Genomic DNA, 18610 nt, shown 5'->3' with positions numbered 1-18610 from the left:
TATTATGCACATTTATAGGACTCCAAAGTGCATAACTTTCACTTTTTCAAGAATAAATATCATAGAGATATATTGACACAATATTTTTAAATACCAGAATAAATTCTTCAACACAGAAGAAATGTCAGATTGCTCATGGTGTGTTGTGGCTCTAACTTCAGACACAATTCTTTGTTAAATTAAGCTGTATATTTTTAAAAAAATTGGTCTGCTTTATAAATACATTTAAAGGTAGTGGCATTACTCAATTAAAATCTAACAAAGGATTTCACACATTTTAACTATTAACTGTGATTTTATTGTGAAGTATGCTTCTTGAACAAGACATTGTTATTAGATGATAATTTGATCATTTGTGGTATCATTATTTGTGGTATCCTTGAGCAATTGTCCTAAACCACATGCTTTCTGAAGCTAGAGGATGATTAATTTAGGATATATAGCATTATTTGTTGTATGCAATATTTTAGGAAGCTGCTAGAGCAGCATATAAAAGATAGCCTGCCAGAATATGAAACAGCTCAGAAATTTGATGAGGTGATATGCAGCTTTTGTAAATTGTACACATAGTAAATGATAAAATATTTAAACCTATCCTAATTACTACCCATTGAATCTAAACTGGTAATATTCCATCAATGACTTTGAAAGATTGGCAAAAGTGTAGAGGGAATTGTTGCAGGCTCACCCTATAGTAACAGAGAAAAGGAAGCATTGGATTAAAGAAACCATAGAGCTGGCATTGCTATTACCCATATTGCTATCTCTGCTCACCATAGCTCAGTCATATATCAACTGTGACATCTTTAAACTGACAATAAAACTAGCAAAAACTGACACCTGCTGATTCCTCTTTCCATATTATCACAATGACTATATTTCTTGCAATTATTCATGTTACAGCAGTTTATATCACAAATTTGGTTAAAAATAAATGGTAAATGGCCCTGGAGTTAAGGGAATTGTACTGAAGTTAACTGAAAAGGTTTGTCATATTGAATTGAGTGAAATGAGTAAACACAGAGCAATTTTTTCAATTTGATTTATTTTATTTGATCCGAGCCCTAAAATGTTCCATTGTGCATGCACAAGAAATCCAATTTTCCAAAACAAATCAGAAAATAGAATTGATTCATAATATTGCTAGACTTTCCTTGGTTACACAGGAAAATTGTATTATTATAAAATATTATAAAGGAAGCTATGGCTTTCCTTGTCCTCAGTTTTACTCATTTAGGTTAAGATAAAATATACGTTATAGGAAACATTTGTAGGTTTAAACATGAACTCTGAGACTTCTCTATCCACTACTGCACATAAGACAAGAACCACTCCACCCCAAAATATGTTTGCTCTGTTATCATAATGTTTGTAACAAAGAATTATTGTGAGATATAGACAATGTCATCATGTTGGCTGATTTGAATGATTTAAACTTGAATGATTTAAAGAAAATATTAGGTTCTTTGAACCAACAACTGGAAATTAATGCAAATTTCCATTTACATTGAGAATTAATCAATGTAGTTATGTTTGACAGAGAATATAAAGTGAAGAATTGCAAGATATACATAATAATGAAAAACTATAATAAGTACATACATTTGTATGCCTTGATAAAAGTTTCCTAAAGATGAGAAATGGATGAAGAAATGTTACAACATTCAAATACCGGTGGAAATAGTATGTGACCAGTTATGAAGAATAAAAGTTTATTGAAAGAAATGAAAATTGCCATTCAAGCAATATGTCTGATAAAATAATAAGTACCAACAGAAGTGAACATATGTGGCTCAGGGTTGAATTGTGGAATTCCTGGTACTCTCTGACCTTGTTTTTTTTTCTTGCAGACATTTCATTACTTAATTAGATAACATTTTCTGCCCAAGCGTTTCTGAAAAAAAATAAAGAACTTACCTGAGATTTTATATTTAGATCTCTCAATGTCAATATTTCACATGAACAAAGATCAAATTTAAACTTCCTCAATGCTCCAAACAGATGTTGTTATATTTAGGAGTGGAACAAACATTTGAATTCTCAAATTAAACTTTGCCAAGGTATAAAATCAGTAGAGTAACTTGTGGCCTTGGCATTTGTTGAATAGATTAATTGGAATTCCAAAAAGAACTAGAAGTCAAAATACAAGCCAACAATAACCTTCATATGAAAACTGCAATTTAGTTAGAAAAAACTTTGGCAAGGAAGGCTGTAAGGTGGAGAAAGGTCTGATGAAAAGACTGTAAAAATATAAACTTTAAATTTCTACTATCATATCTCATGGTTAATTTATTTACAATATATCTTTGCATGGTGTCTTCAGATATGCTTCAGATAAAGCATATCTGAAGACATCATAAATGCTTAGTTTTACAGTTAGAAGTTACATATTCATGTTTCTATTCATGTATAATTACTTCTTTGGTCAATCTCTAGAAGAAACAGTGCCCGTAATGTGCTTGAAGAGTGTAGAAGCCAAATTATTTTAATAGGAACAAAGATTGATTTTGGCTTAATTTCCCCTAAATGTGATTTGTATTATTGAAGCAGCAACCATTGGATCCAGGTCTAGCAGTAAGAATGATTTACAAATACCCATCTATTCCTGGGAATTACCAATGAACCATCTTCATTGATATGAAAATTGAGATCAAGTAAGAACATTCAGCAGTTTTAATCTTACAGTAAAGTAGTTTTAATATTACCAGCTAATGCAGTGAAACCAAACCTAAATCAAAAATTTAGTTAAGCAGATGCTGCAAATTTAATGCAAAATCATAAAAACTTATGCAAGTTTTAAACAATCACCTCCACATTCCAATATGTAAAAATACTTTCATGATGTTTATTATAAAAATATAAAGGTTTCCACTACAAATCATTTTACATTAGTAACAGGCCATCTATATTTGCACAACATAATAAACTGAGTAAGTAATGCTTTGAAATAAATGTTAAAGGTAAATTCAGATTTGTGAGTTCCAATTACATCTATACATCTCGAGTTATTGGATTCTAAAGTACAGCAAAGACTATGTTATTTGTTAATAGAAATAAATAATACAGATAAAACAATATTTTAAGATACAAAATCAATTATTACATATTATTTGTAATGACTGTGGTTTTTCTTTTTGGATGTAAATAATCAAAGGCAGGTCCTGTACAGGAAGATGGCCACAAAATTTTTATTCCTCTACTCCACAGTTTAAAATTTTACACTGCTAAGTTTACATATGTACATGGGATAGGGGAAATGAGGGCTATAGAATGCCCTTTAGGAGTACAAAAATTGTAAGAGAGAGAAGACTAAAAGCTTTTTAAAAACCCTCTTAGGAGGAAAAGAAGCAATTCTCCCAAACAAACTATTATACCCATTCCAAGTAATGAACATACTCAAAATAACGTTCCCTGGCATTACTAGATACTGTAATAAAATTAAGAGCAGCTAAAACTGAAATATATTTTTAAAAAATTATGATGATTTTTTTCCCCTTTTATAGGAACTGGAAATTGATTCTAGGATAATTTTTCCACCACTACTGTTGAGAACAGCAATTCTATTATTTTTATTTTACCTTATTTCCTACTGGCTTGAATGTTTGCAATAAGGCATTAAGACAATTTTTTAAAATAATGAAGGTGTCATTATTGGTATGAAAGTATTAATTTAACCCAATTCAATTTTTTTTCAAAACTGTTACATGCTTTCAATAAAATTTAAGATGTGGTATACTTTTCCAATATCATGAAAAATGAAACCATACTGAAGGGTTAGTAAAATTCTAGAACGAGCAAAGAAGTTCCATGTAAAACTAATATTTTGCAATGTTACTTTATCCACGTTCAAAAATGATTACATACTACCTTAGATGTCACAGTTTCTGCAAGTTTTGGATTACATTAAAATAATGGTTGCTAATTACTATAAAACAGGATGTTCAAAGAAGGCCAAATAGAGAAAAAGGACATGAATAAGACAGAAGTTCATTTAAATAAAATTTTATATCCATATCCACATACTGCCTTGTAATAACATCATTATTTGACATATATTGTGACCAGTAATTCAAAGTGAGAAAATAATATTTTCCAAGAGATAGATTCTAGTGTTACTGATCAAAATACATGGTAGGTAATTGTGTTTGTTGTGTTTGTGTATGTGTGTTTGTGTGTTCCATTGAGAAAGAAGATGGAAGAAATTTGATTAACACAAGAAATTAACAAATGGAAGACAATGTTGTTTGGACTCTTTTGACACAAGAACATCCTTGTCTGGAAGCACCTAAGAGCATTTTTTAAAAATCCTAGGGCAAAATAAGCAAAGAATTCTACTATCAAGTAATCCATTAAACAGTTAAACATTTGATACACTCCAAAACTATCTGAATACTGCAACGTTTAAGTACATGCAATTAAATAGTTCCCCAAGAATATTCCCCATGTGAAATAAGATGGTTATATGGATTGTTCCATTTTAAAAATGTGCATGAAATTATCCATTTTGGAAAGGATGTATTGTATGTTTAAGAGCATTCTTGTATGCACATCAATTCCTTTGTAGTGATATTTTTATTAGGAATAAAATCACATGAGTTTTATTGACCCCTCCCCTTAAATATTGTTGACAGCCAAAGTTTAAAGAAATTTGGCATTTGGCAGTCATTAATCCCAGTCAAAACCTATATAAATATAAAGAAGAGGAACATTTTTAAAGGAAATAAATATGCATTTTTATATAAAGTTTTGTTTTTAAAGAACACACCCAGGACAAGAATCTGTGAAGTATTGCCTTCATTTTCACCCAATTGTCATTCAGATTTACCATCCACAGTCAAAAACAGAATATTGCAAGGATATCATTGCAGATATGGCTAGACAAGTCTGAGTATTATCCTCAAATATACTTACAAGAATTAAAGAAATAAAATGCTACGTGCCTATTCTTTCCTCATATTAAAAAAATAATGTTTAATGCTGTTGACAGTCATTCCAATCACATCCACTGTTTCTTTTGCCTTTTATAATATTCAGTCTATTAACATTTGAATGGCTTAAGGTTACATGGATTTTTTTAAACACTTATTTTTTCTTCCAAATGCATTTTATGTTTGAGCAGTCCATTATTACTGTAGGGAACAACCCCTCCTTCAAGAATAAGAGATATAAAATAAGTTTTTCACTCCTAATTTAAGGCAATTGAACTCAACTTTATGAGTCTTTTAATGGGCTTGAAATTTCACATTTGTTGCAAATTGCCCACTTTGTTGCAACAATGCCTTTTAAGTCTCACAATTTTCCACACATTACCAGGACCTTTTCAATATTTTTTCTCACTTTCTCCAGCTGAGTCCTGGTTGCCAGCATTTGGTAATTTACACAGGAACAGGACCATTCTTTGTATGCATTTCCAGAGATTTAATACTGCTAATAAGTTTTTTCTGTGGTCCGACAATCGTCACCCCAACTTTCTTCATGTCACTGAAAAATAATAGCAAAAAAAGTTATCTAAGGTTTTATGTTTGTTTTATTTTTAAATAGGCAGCAAGTGACTCACTTTAACATAATTTTCTCTGATTCTGCTAAATGTTGAGCTAAAATTTAGAATGGAAAATGGAAAGAAACCCATCCAATCTTCTAAAGATTAAACATGTCCAATTTCATTTGTACCAACAAAGAAGCACTGTTTTCCTAGAACTTAGAAAGGCATTATGGGCATTTCTAAGTTCAAAGAAAATAGTACTTCTTCTTTGTTGGTATAAATGTGAATTAGGCATATTTAATAGAAGACTGGACTTTTGAAATATTTAAATAGATGTCATCTAGAAAAAGATCAAGACACACTTCTACTGTTTCAAAGTGCAGGATATGGGACAATGGATCTAGCTTATAAAAACATAATTCAGCAGTGAAATCAATTATCTAGGAAGGTGATGAGCTCTTCTGCAATAGAAAGATTAAAAGAGAGGTTGGACAGCTAACTATGAGTGATATGTTGGCTTCCTAAACTAATCATGAGCTTGGACTTGGTAGGCAAAAAAACCTCTCCAGTCTAAATATCATAAATACTTTAAAAGCTGTAGTAAATGTAATATCTGTATATAAATTTCAGATCGTGCATGACTTGACTGTTATGGTAAAAGAGTATGAGTTAGACAGGAATGGAAGCTGCCCTGGATATCAATAGCTACTCTGTGTTCTGTTATTATGTGGATTCTATAGCACAAGGTCTGCTTACAATAACTATTAGCAGGTAGGTATTTGATTGAAGTGAATTAATTACTCAACTGATACCAGGTTTCTAGTATGAAATTATTTAATCCGTATATCTATGTACTCTAAGTTAGAAATACTAGTGCTGTAATAAAATACATATTTGCAAGATTTCAAAGTGAACAGAACAATATTGAAAATATATGTTGAAAATATAAAAAGTGTCATATTTAAAATACATTTAGAATCCCAACACATCAAATTCATAACTTAAATAAATTGAAAGTTTCATACCAGAGTTTAATGGTATGGTATTCACAAACACACCTGGCACCACAGATATGCAATTCCAATGGTTATAAGCAGGTTGTAGACACTACGACTTGGGACATTTTTGTTTAAATCTCCAATTAACCAGGAGCCCCACTTGATTTGAAGGGCTTGGGGAAGAATAAGTGGAGAACCAATGTAGATTTTACTGAAGTCCTTGATGAAAATGTTTAACTACAGAGAGTATATCTTTCAGGTCCTCACAGTATTTCCTTTTATTTTGGGATTTAAGGATGACCTGGATTTTAGAAGATTATTTTTCACCGAGATCCCTTTTCACTCCAAAATTAGACTTCAGCACTGAACATCTATAAAATGTGAACTTCTCAGATACCTTTCTAATGACCATGAGATTACAGTCTTAAACTTGGAAACTGCAAGAGAATTGAAAAAATATGTAATAATATATCTTTAATAAAACTCTTACTCTGAGGAAATATTGGCTATTGTATCACATGAACTGTATTCCACTCCTGTGAATATGTCTTTGCATTGCCCTATTCGAATACCATTGAGCCAGTCACTTGTTAAGCGGAAGGGTGAGATTTCAATGCTACTTTGGTCCAGTAGGAGGTTTGATGGTCTGGAATAAAATGATAGTAATAGTAAGACAACAGAAATTATCCAAGATTTATCTTCAAGCTAAATGTATTGTTAGTCCCCACAAATGACATATCTGTACACATGTACACAGCTGTCCAGGCAGAAAACATTTTGTTTCTTATTGATTTAATGCAAAAAAAAATCAGGAGTTTCAGATTCTTTTGAACATACAAATTTCAACTGGTCAAAATATTGCAATAATAGTTTTGTCACATTATACCAAATTACACCGTTGTTATAGACTCTATGCTTATTATCAATTTGTTGCTATATGCAATTCAAGGTATTGTTTATCTTCCATAAAGTCTTGTAAAACTTAGGGCTTGGTATCTTAAAAATGGCCTGCTCTAATAATCATATAAGCCAAATATATAGAAAACACTTGTTGAATGTTGTTTCCTATTAGGAGACAACCTGCAAAGATATTCTCTGAAAGGAAAGAATGAATAATTGTTCTTCAGGCCTATACTTGGCTGTCCTATTCTATTTCGTATTCAGAAATGATTTCATTATGTTTACTTTTATTAAATTATTTTATGTAACTCTCATTGTAATTTGCATATTTAATACCTTCTTCATTCCTTAAACTTTATCAAATTTACAATTTGAGGGAGATCTCTGAAGCCTTCATCTAAAACTTTTGTAGGTTATGAACAGATCTGTGATTATATTTGTGCATTTCTAAAGATCTGTACTTTAATGTTATTCCTTAAACATATTTCATAATATTTGCTTTTTATGGATGACACATAATTTTCTTTTTCATACTGCCTCCTGTGTCAGACTTTTTTCCAATTATCACATATGACAAATATTTCTAGTTGATTTTGCTAAAAATTGTCCTCAACACTATAAGATTTCTTAAATAACAACAGCAAACTAGTGAAAGAAACTCAACATGAATGAATTTTCAGCAATGATGTTGCTGAAGGAAGACATAGGTCAGACTCTCTTTTTATTTTTATTCTCTTTTCCTTATATGATGCATTAAACAATCTTGTGTCAAAATTGTTGAATCTAATATGAATTTTTGCCATTCCAGCCAACATACGTAGCACTGACACTACTGGGAGAAATGGTCCGTGAACATGACCACTAGCAGCATGTTATAGTGGAGGTAAAGACAAGATTATGCTTTCTACATCCCACATGCAACATTCGTAAAGTGAATCTTATAGCTCTTTAGTCAAAATATATTATGACATGTCTCAAACTTCAGACTACCTGCCTCATTTCACCTAATAATAGGGTTGACCTTATCCCAAATTCCCACTGAATGGCCCTTGTCTCTTCACACAGTTAAACAGCTATTTGAAAGTATTGGATGGCACAGGAAAGATTGCATGTTTTACCCAATAATCAGCATATTTCATGTTTCCTTTTCTCTCTTTTAAGAGGTGGAAACCCTCTGGGGAATTTGCAGATTATTCTAAATATTTTAATTTTGCTTATTATTATTATTATTATTAGATGAATATGGAAAATACTGTTTCAGGAATACTATTAATAGCATAATATGTGAATTATATTTTTCAACCACTGTGGTCAAAACTAGAATTTGCCCATTTATCTAAGCACCTATTAGTCACCTTCTTTAAATATGAGCTGATGTTTAGAGTTTTCTTTTGAATGGCTTGTGACTATTAAATAGCTGAGGCTAAAGAAAGCTTTGAGTAGATGTGCAATTTTTCAAGACCACATATTCACATATGTCTCTGGATTTCTGCCAGTTTTTCTAATTTTTCATTCAAAAATAAATAACAAAGAAGTTTCATATCAGTCATATCAAAAGTGACTAGCTGGCTCCTGTTTGTCTCATGAAAATGATACTTTTAATTTCCAGTTTAACTGAGAAACGTGCAGAACTCCAAGATATATATAAAGTGTGAGAAGCTGTAGCTAACCTATCCTGTTTCCGTTTTTATTTTAATTTTAAAAATGCATTAATTTAAGCAGCTAAAAAAGAACAAAAGAACAAAACAAGAACAAAGAACAAAAAATAAGCAGGATAATAATGTGCAAAAACTAGATATTTTGTTTATGTTTACTGATATAATGAACTAAAATATTAACTAATTTTAATTAAAGTAATCACAATTTTGTGTAGGATGTCTCAACAAAGCCAAAAGGCTACTCTCTTCCTTGGAGAGGACATCTGGACAGATTATCAATGAACAGGAATTTGTTTCTTGCTGTGAACAGTCTGTGATGTCTCCTCATGAGCACCAAGGGAATGCAAAGCTTTCAGAGCATCTGCATTTACTAGTTTCTAGCCCCCCCCTCCCTTTGACCCATCCCCCAGACATCAGGTCTAAACATGAAATTTATGAGCTGGGTTATATGCACCATAAGCTCACACTTTTACTAGACAAATTAGATAGACTGCAATGCATACAGCTGTAAATGATGTCCTGCAGAGTTCCACCTGATCTTTCACAGATTTTCATAAATCAGGTCCTACTAGTGTCAGACTGCAGCCATTAAAAAGAAATCATGGAAATTACATGTTTGCTTACTACAAGTGTATGAATTTTACCCAACACATTTCTCTAGCTCTGGTTTTGCCTTTCCCTTCTCTCACTTACTAGATTGTTAAATTGTACTCCTTAGGGTGGTGTACACATATTAAGATATTTTTATATAATTGCTATTGAACAGAATACTAAGCATAGCAGGCTGCATATGGTGTCCATAAATAAAAGGACAGCAGTCTACTCAACACTGACATTCCAGGGTATATGTTCAACCAACAGTGTCTTGCAATTGTCTCTTATGCACCAACCTGTTATGTTAACAGCTGGAATTAACCTTGTTCTGTAGAAGAGCCCTGGTTTGCTCTCATTAAGATCGATGTTGCCACATTGCAAAGAATTTTCTATCTTACAATATCATGTCTCGAAATAAACATATACATAGTAATGCTTTGCATCCCATTGATATAAATCACTGTTCTGAGAGCACCAGCTGCTCAGTGAGAAAAAGATATCTCTATTTATAACTGCTACCATCAAATCTGGCTTGTATTATGCTACTAACAAAACTTGATTTGATTTGATTTATTTGATTTGTTATGGCTGCCTGTTCCAGAAGATTTTTGGCAGCTTACCAAATCTAGAAAAACAATAAAAACAATTTGAAAAGGTTGAAATCCACATAAGCAGTCAGCTCAGCTAGAGCAATAAAGCGTATAAAAATAAAATAGCAGCCCAATCCAGCCTAAGAATTTCACAAATCACAGGTCAAAGTCTGTGAACAAAGTCAAATCTTAAGGTTTTTTCAGAACTCTAGGAGTGTGGCTGCCCCTCATATCTCTAGATGGATGCTATTTCAGAAGGCAGGCTCCATGACAGAGGCTATATAAGGTATTAGAGGAGCTTCTGGATTTATTTTTATTATCTTATTGACAGTTTACTACAATCTCATTCTAGAAAGCATTACAGTCATGGTGGTCCATGAAAATAATCCAAAATAGTATTATCTCATCATACTTTTCATTGGGTTTAAACAACAGAACACAAAAAGTGTGCACATTTTTGAATAGCATAGACCTCTATTCAAAACCAAGCAGGAATCATCCAAAATAGGAAAAGTTAAGAAGCCATCTTTTCTGTTACTCTGCTACTATTCTGTTACACCTGTACTTTAACTATACTCAAACCATGTGTCAGGCACATGAAACCAAAAGCTGAGATAGAGTTCAAAAGTACTATGAATTTATTTCATGCCACCTATACCCAAGAATCAGATCTACTAATAGTTAAGGGAAGTTGGCATTATCTAAGAGTAAATTGAATTCACTAAGGTCTGGATTTAGGTCTCTTCCGGAAGCAAAAGACTCCAAATTGATGATGCAGTTGATCTGCCCTCAGGTTCAGGCTGGACATTTCCTGCACCAGGTTGGTATTAAAATAAACTCCAGGACTAGAATTCTAAAAAAAAGTACAAGATTACTTTATTGTCTGTAGGCTTAAGGAAACAGTTTTTTCTTCTAATTTAATTTTGTTGCCAAATGCACTTACTGATGTGTAATATATTATCAGGAGTCATGAAAATTAAAGATACACTAAGGAGCATTGCAAAATTGTATAAGAAGTACTATTTACAGCTATTTATACTTGCTTTCAGATTGTTATTGAATAAACAATGTGATCTTAGTTATTAAATATGATTGGTGTAGCAGGGATGTGGCAGGGTTCAAAAAACATGGCAGCTATGACCTTGTGATCAAAGAGTATGCAATTAATATAAAAAAAGACAAGATTTCCATTGTGTTGTGATTGGCTTTTTTACTCCTGTGGATACCCTAGTAACCTAGTTTCCTTTGTTACTGCTATCTTGTATTCTCAATGATAGTTATATAGAAACATTTTTGAGCTAAGCTTCTGTGTTAACTTGAAAATCAAATAGCAAAGTCTTTTAGTTAAAGAACTTGTCATATTTGATTTCTCAAATTCTATTGCAAATACTGAACATCCTCAAATCTGTAATTGTCTACCATTGCTGCAGATACTTTTATTTGCACTTTGGTTACATTATGATCACTGTACTGAAAGCCTATGGTCAGAAATTGTAAAATTCTAACTACTATTTAACAAATGACCCAAAATCACTCAGCTGACCTTCATGCCTAAGGAGGACTAGAAATCTTGGTTTCTAATCTGGTCTCCTGGTTTCTAATTTCTAACCCTAGTCCTAAACTTGGGATCCCTAGAAATTCTTACCTCTTTTCCATAAGTTGATTTTCAGAGTGGAGTTCAAATGATCTCATTCTATTACAACATGAGATTATTATTTTTTAAATCCATGAAATTCCCAACTCAATTATATCCACTTTAAAACCTGATCATTATTTTGCCACTACATTATCTTTAATGCTGTTCTTGTAAGTCCTTAAAGTAGAGCAGATTTGAACACTAAAACTATGAATACTAAAATTATTTTCTTTATAGCATCAGTTAACAGAATCTTGCAACTCTGAATATCCTCCCCATTCCCTGCCTTTATTCTAAAGACAATTAAAGATAGTAAAATCTGAGATATTTTCTAAAGTTCCACTCTTGCTTTGGATCCAGATGTTTTATCTGATTTGTGTCTTCCTCATTGTGTCTTCCTCATTTTCTTCAAGGCTACACTTAGAGCCCATTATAATTCTGTTTAGTTTTTGGAGACAGATTCTTCTAATTAACAGATGGTAGATGCACATACAAAAAATATTGTTAATTATTACATTTTTTTGAAATATTATTTCGGGATTGGATCTATCTATCTATCTATCTATCTATCTATCTATCTATCTATCCATCCATCCATCATCTACCTATCCATCCATCCATCTACCCATAAATATAAATCCTAGTGAACACAAGAAAATGCAGCTTTAAGCCCAATAATGATTACAGCATAGGTCTCCTCATGAGAAAACATTTAGTGAAATGTAATGACCTTGTAATGAGAATGTGACTTTTGTAAATCACTTAATGGTTGGCTTTATAAATACATAGTTTAAAATAGCTATCACTGAAAATGACATATTTATACATCAGAGTTTAACCTTCTTGTCATTTCTACTGACTCTGTTGTGGTTCTGACTCTTAACCCTAGACCTCAACTTTGGATAATGGGCACTATTAGATATTTCAACCTTCAAGTGAACTCTGTGTGTAAATATTGGCCTAGCTTGAGAATCTGCTTTATGTTGTCTTCAATATATTGTGACCTGTGTTTATGACATTATTAGGTGCTTTAACACTTAATCAACCCTGCCATGCTGAGACAGGATATAACAGATAGCCCTATCTTCCATTATTTAATTTAATCCTCTTTTAAAGCCACACCACACAATTTGACAAAACTGGAAGCTTTTGTTGATACAAACTTCCTTTAGAAACCATGCTGTGAATTGGCTTGTTAAATACAATTAAGGTTAACCATACTTTGTTGCCTTTTAACAACCTGCAGCTTACTCTAGCCAGCTTTGAGTTCCTTTTAGGCAACCATTAACTTCGGGTAAATTTCTCTTCCCCTTATAGAGAAAAATGCTTCAGGATTTATTTTCTCTGGTTTTTGTTTGTTTTATAAGCAAACTTGATTTATCTATTTAAATCCATAGAATAACTAATTGCTCTTTAGGTTTTCCATATTATTCTTGTTTTTAATTTTTGTTATAATTTTAACTTTTTAAGAAAATGGGTTTTTGGGGAGGAGGTAAGGAAGCTATGCTTTTAACTGAAATACTTAACAGTAACTTTCAGTGCTGGAAGATAAAATAATAAAAGAAATTGTGCATAAAAATATTTTTCTATGGATGGATTTTATGATCTCATTCAATATTGCATTCTTGGATGAAAAATGAAAGGTTGAATCTAGGTTAATGACAATTCACACATCATACTAGGCAAACCATGTAGCTCCAAATGCCTTGGGCTATTACTAATATTGCTAATTTTGAGCTGTGAAATGTTAATCATCTGGAGTAATCTTGCAATTAATTTTCAATGTTGTATCTTTCTTTTTAGAACTTACGACTTATGCTTCCCCCACTAATTTTATGCAGCTATTCTTGTCCCTATTTTTTGTTTTTTGTTTGTTTCTGGTTTAAAATATAACTGCAACTTTGTGTCGTATATACAGAGGAGTCATGTCTTGTGGTTTGAATGTTTGTGGTTTGCATTGTTAATCAGCAGTAAAGTGTTCTTTCATCATGCTAATCCTCACATTCACTCCATAGGTATTTGCTAAAAGAGAACACTGCAGAGACATTTCCACCTCTTTCTCATAAAAAGGACACTGGATCACCTTTCAGAAATGTTTCATAAGCTACATCTTGCTGCAGCTACTGAACACAGCAGCTTACTAACTATATCACATTAGATCCTGTCTAAAGCCCTGTTTATCTTGGACTTATCATTACCTCAGAGAATATCTTATATAACATTAATTTCCTTGCTCACTGTGGTAATCATAGGGTTAGAAGAGATCTTTTAAGTTTTCAAACCAGTGCTTATCCCACAACAGAAATCTCATACCATTCTTGAAATATGGTTACTTAACTATACAACCTTTCCTTAATGGCCACCATTAATGGAACCCTTGGGGCTCTAGGATACTGTTCTATTGCTTAATAATTCTCATAATCAGAAATTTTCTCCTGATATCACATTTGGACTTCCCACTGTAAAGTTTCCACCAACTAATTCTTCTTCAACTGTAAATGATCTAGAAAATAAATCTACATTCTCTTTCTTAGGATAGCTCTTAAATATTGGATGGTCTTGGAAGACTAGACTAAACATGTCTAGTCTTAATCTTATCTACTTTACTGAGCTTGTTTCAACATTTTTCAGAGGATGTAGGATCTAGGATTCTCACTATCTTTGTACTTTTTCCAATTAATCAGCATCTTTCCTGTACTGTGGGAACCAGTTACCCAGGTTTGACCAGCAGAACATACAGCAAACTATCACAATTTGAAAAGGTTCATTTATATTTATAATGATTCTATCAAATTGAACTGTTCTTGCAAATGCATTATGTATAGGGTTGAGAAGCAGAAATTCTGTATTAAAAGGTTCTTGAAAGAACACCTTTGCACAATTTTAAAAAATTGAGAAGTTCAATGTTCAGTTAAAATATTTTTAGTTTTATAATTTTTACTGTAAATTGCAATGATACTTTGGTATTTGATAATTTAATAATGGTTATTGTTCAATCAGAAGACATGTCTGACTCTTTGTGGACCATAGTATTCCAGCCCCCTCCTGTCCCCATCCAGGGACTGCTGTAGTCTCTTAATATATGGGGCTTATTTCTGAGAGATGCTTTCAGACCTGTATGGAATTCTAATCTGTTTTCCCCCCCTGAACTTTAGTGATCAGTATAATTGTACTTTTTCCTTTTTTGCAATGGATAATGAAGGTATATAAACAAATAAACAACTCCCCTTTTTACTTGCTCATTTCAATTAGTTATTTATAAGTTTGCTGTCAAAAATAATTGATACTTGTGGGGTTTAGGATTGGGAATGGATAAGGATATCTAATGTACAGGTTGTATACCAACCTAAAAAAATACAAGTTGTTAAATATATTGGTTTTTTATTTCTTTTATTGGTGTTCTATAATCAAGCTTAATATTTATAATTAAAAAGCAATGATCAGGATCTTAATAAACATTAAGTTTTAAAAAGAAAGCAATAACAGAAGTGTTCAAAATGAACTTGCTCTGAATAAAATCCCAAAATTTTATATGTAGAATTGCATATATTTAGAATTATTAAAAATCAAATAAATTATGGTTATTACTCTATTCTAATAGAACAATAATTAAAAAACTAACAAAACTTGAAATATTGTTCTGTGGTTTTTTACTGCACTCAAAACTAAAAAGGCTAGATATATTGAGAGGAAAAATTCCAAAATTGATACTGAAAATCAAACCACATGGTACAGTGAGAAAGACTCTTAAAATTATTTAATGCTACATATGGAACTATTGGGAAAAAGTACTTCAAAAGTATTTTCAAAGTAGCAAAGGAATTGTGCAAAAATATTCTGATATGCACACAATTGATAGGAAATTCTCTGCATTGTAAGATTGCTGATTACTGTACTTCAAATACATAAATACATTTTAATTTTTAAGAAGGATTTATCCTCAGTAGTGAATTGTGAATTGTGTTTTATTTTAGATATCAACAAGAATACACATGCTGCTTAAATTCTCAACATATCTAGGCTATTCAGGTCCTGAAATTTAACTAGCATTTATGATATACTTTCAAGTTATATGCGGAGAAATAGACAAATGTGCAGCCAGACCAGAGGTGGTCATTCAGCAGGTTCTGACCAGTTCTGGAGAACCGGTAGCGGGAATTTTGAGTAGTTTGGAGAACTGGCATCTCTGACTGGATGTTTTACAGTATCCTTCCCCTGCGATGCCCACCAAGCCAATCCCACATAACCGGTAGTAAAAAAATTTGAATCTCACCACTGATCCAGACACACACAAGAGTCTTGAAATAAGAGATAATCAGGATCGATTCTTCTGATGTCATGTCAATACTAATTCAACCACTCAGTTACAAAATCTTGTTTTGATATTACTTACATTTTTAAATCAAGCCTAAAGAATGCCTTGGAATGCACTACTGAACTATCTCCCTTCTGTATTCTATCTCCCTAACTAATGTCTCACAGCAAACATACCTTTTGCTACATATTCAAATTACAGCAAATTATAAATGTATAGATTTTGTCACCTTGCAGCTGCATTGGTGATAATTTTTAAACTGCTGGGATTACGGATCAGCTTGTCCAAGATGCTGACAATCTGTTCAAACTTTGGTCTGTTGTTTCTGTCTTTTTGCCAACAGTCCAGCATCATCTGATACAAGGCAGCTGGGCAGTCCATGGGTGGTGGCAAACGGTATCCTTCCTCCACTGCTTTAATTACCTGTGCACAAGGAAGACAGTTTGTAGAACCTGAAAGATATTCAGTTCACTTCTCCTTCCTTGGTTCTGAAAATGATATGCATTACATAATCCAATGTGGAGGCTTAGTAATTAAACAGATGTATTTTATTCCTAACAATTGTGAATCATGCCTATTCTTTTTTCATCTCCAGAATAAGCCACTTGACAATAAGAGATACAAAACATGACGGAAAAAGCAGAGGATAATTACATATCTTTGAAGAAAGTGACACTCAATCTTATCCAATGTTTAAATTTGATTAGACCAAATACAACTCAATTTAATACATTTCCTACAATACTAGCTTAATTACTCCAAAGAGAAAACATCTGGATTACTGCTGTACATTCATCCCCACCTCCTTCAATGGTCTTATAGGAATTGTTATTTGAGATCATATGAACTTAGAAAATTGCTTGATACCAGTCCATAGTTTAGCATTATTTACAATGACTAGCAACAAATCTCTTGGGCTTCAGATGGAGGACAGTTTTCTTTCTTTAACTGGATTAGCCAATGACTGAAATAGTACATAGCCAAAAACACAATAATCCTGCTTCCAGTTTTTAAATATTTCAGAATCTTAATTTATCTAAAAATCCTGCTTTGGAAAAGATCCAATAATATTTACATAGAAGCTCCATATGCAGGAAGAATCCTATGTAAACTACTTTTATTAATATAGAAATATGGAAATGTAAACCATTAATGTAATTTACATTTCTGGTTCAGACAAAAAGGTAAGTCTTGAGCCATTAAATATCCATTATTGGCTAATATCTTAACATTACATATATATACTGTATATGTATGCACGTATGTGGGTATGTTGCTTCTTGATATTTCAGAATTTCAAATGGAGAAGATATAATATTTGTGAAAGTTCATAAATATTATTAAGTCTTGAAATATTGTGAACCACATGGTTATAAAATTGTTATAATTTTTATTATTACCATTTCTATGATGCTTTGATTTGAGAATTGCAGTGCTTTGGTATATTTGCTTCAAATCAATCAAACTTATTCAGAAAATAACCCAAAATCAGCAGAAAGCTTTAAATACATCATGTATTTAAAGCATTTATTTCTTAACCTTTTTTATTTAATTGGATCAATTGTTAAATTAATTATTTCTAAATCAAATAGCTCATATCTATAATTTAATTATTGTACTTCATATTCAATGATGCAACAAAATATGTTGACATTAAGCTATATACACATAAGGTTACACATACATTTATGACAATATTAAAAATATCAGCAGCTTCTAAAAGGTTTTCAGAGCCAAACACAGTTGTAATTAGAAACTAATTTAGTTAGGTTTCATATGTGTATTCAAACTTTATTTTAAAGTTAGTTATTTCTGGTGTTAACACTCATACAGTTATATGATGGCTAATACCGAACAATTGTAAGATGCTATTGATATGAGCAAACATTACAACATTCATCTCTTAGAATATTGGCTATGTTTGGAAATATTGTACAGCTTAGTGGATGAACACAATATAAAGCCAATTCATAAAATAGTAAATGTATTTGGTACATGAGATTTTAAAAAATAAAATTATGACAGAATTTATGTACTGTCAAATAAACCAAAGTAAATCAAGTGCACAAAATAACATTATTATTTATTGAGAAATGCTATATTCCAAAGAAGCATAAGTGCAAAGCAAAATATAATTATTTAAACTGTTTACAGGAAACAAGTCTAAGAAAACCAAATAGTCACTTCATATGTAGTGCCTCAAAACATGTTCTAATTGTTAAAAACTTATACACAAATATTTACTTTCCCTTTATAAAGTTCACTTTAATCTAATCTATAGCACTCATGGAATAATTCTATTAAAAGAAATCAGGAGACATTTAATGAGGAACTCTAATCACTGAAATTTTAATTTAAAACAGTTTGCCATTTTATGACTTACTTGAATCCCTTTTCTTCTTCTATTTTGTAAAAATAGTAATTGTTTAAAAAGCAT

General features: G+C 31.7%; 1 protein-coding gene across 2 annotated transcripts in view; it reads right to left on the bottom strand.

Moving 5' to 3' along the window:
* Positions 1 to 4946: 4946 nt before the first annotated feature.
* The window catches only part of EPHA3 (EPH receptor A3), a 218075-nt gene continuing 204411 nt past the window's right edge, over positions 4947 to 18610 (bottom strand). For both annotated transcript variants that reach the window (XM_026700759.2, XM_087937437.1), the window contains 3 exons: positions 16403 to 16596; positions 6971 to 7126; positions 4947 to 5481 (listed from right to left, as the gene is read on the bottom strand). In XM_026700759.2, coding sequence (XP_026556544.1) covers positions 5376 to 5481; positions 6971 to 7126; positions 16403 to 16596 — 456 coding nt within the window. In that variant the 3' untranslated portion in view covers positions 4947 to 5375. The remainder of the gene's footprint in view (positions 5482 to 6970; positions 7127 to 16402; positions 16597 to 18610) is intronic.

The sequence above is a fragment of the Pseudonaja textilis genome, chromosome 7 (assembly GCF_049901715.1).
Source record: "Pseudonaja textilis isolate UNSWEBS1 chromosome 7, rPseTex1.2, whole genome shotgun sequence".
Lineage (NCBI taxonomy): Eukaryota > Metazoa > Chordata > Lepidosauria > Squamata > Elapidae > Pseudonaja > Pseudonaja textilis.
The sequence above is the reverse complement of the archived record's forward strand: the minus strand, read 5'-3'. Positions and strand labels throughout refer to the sequence as shown.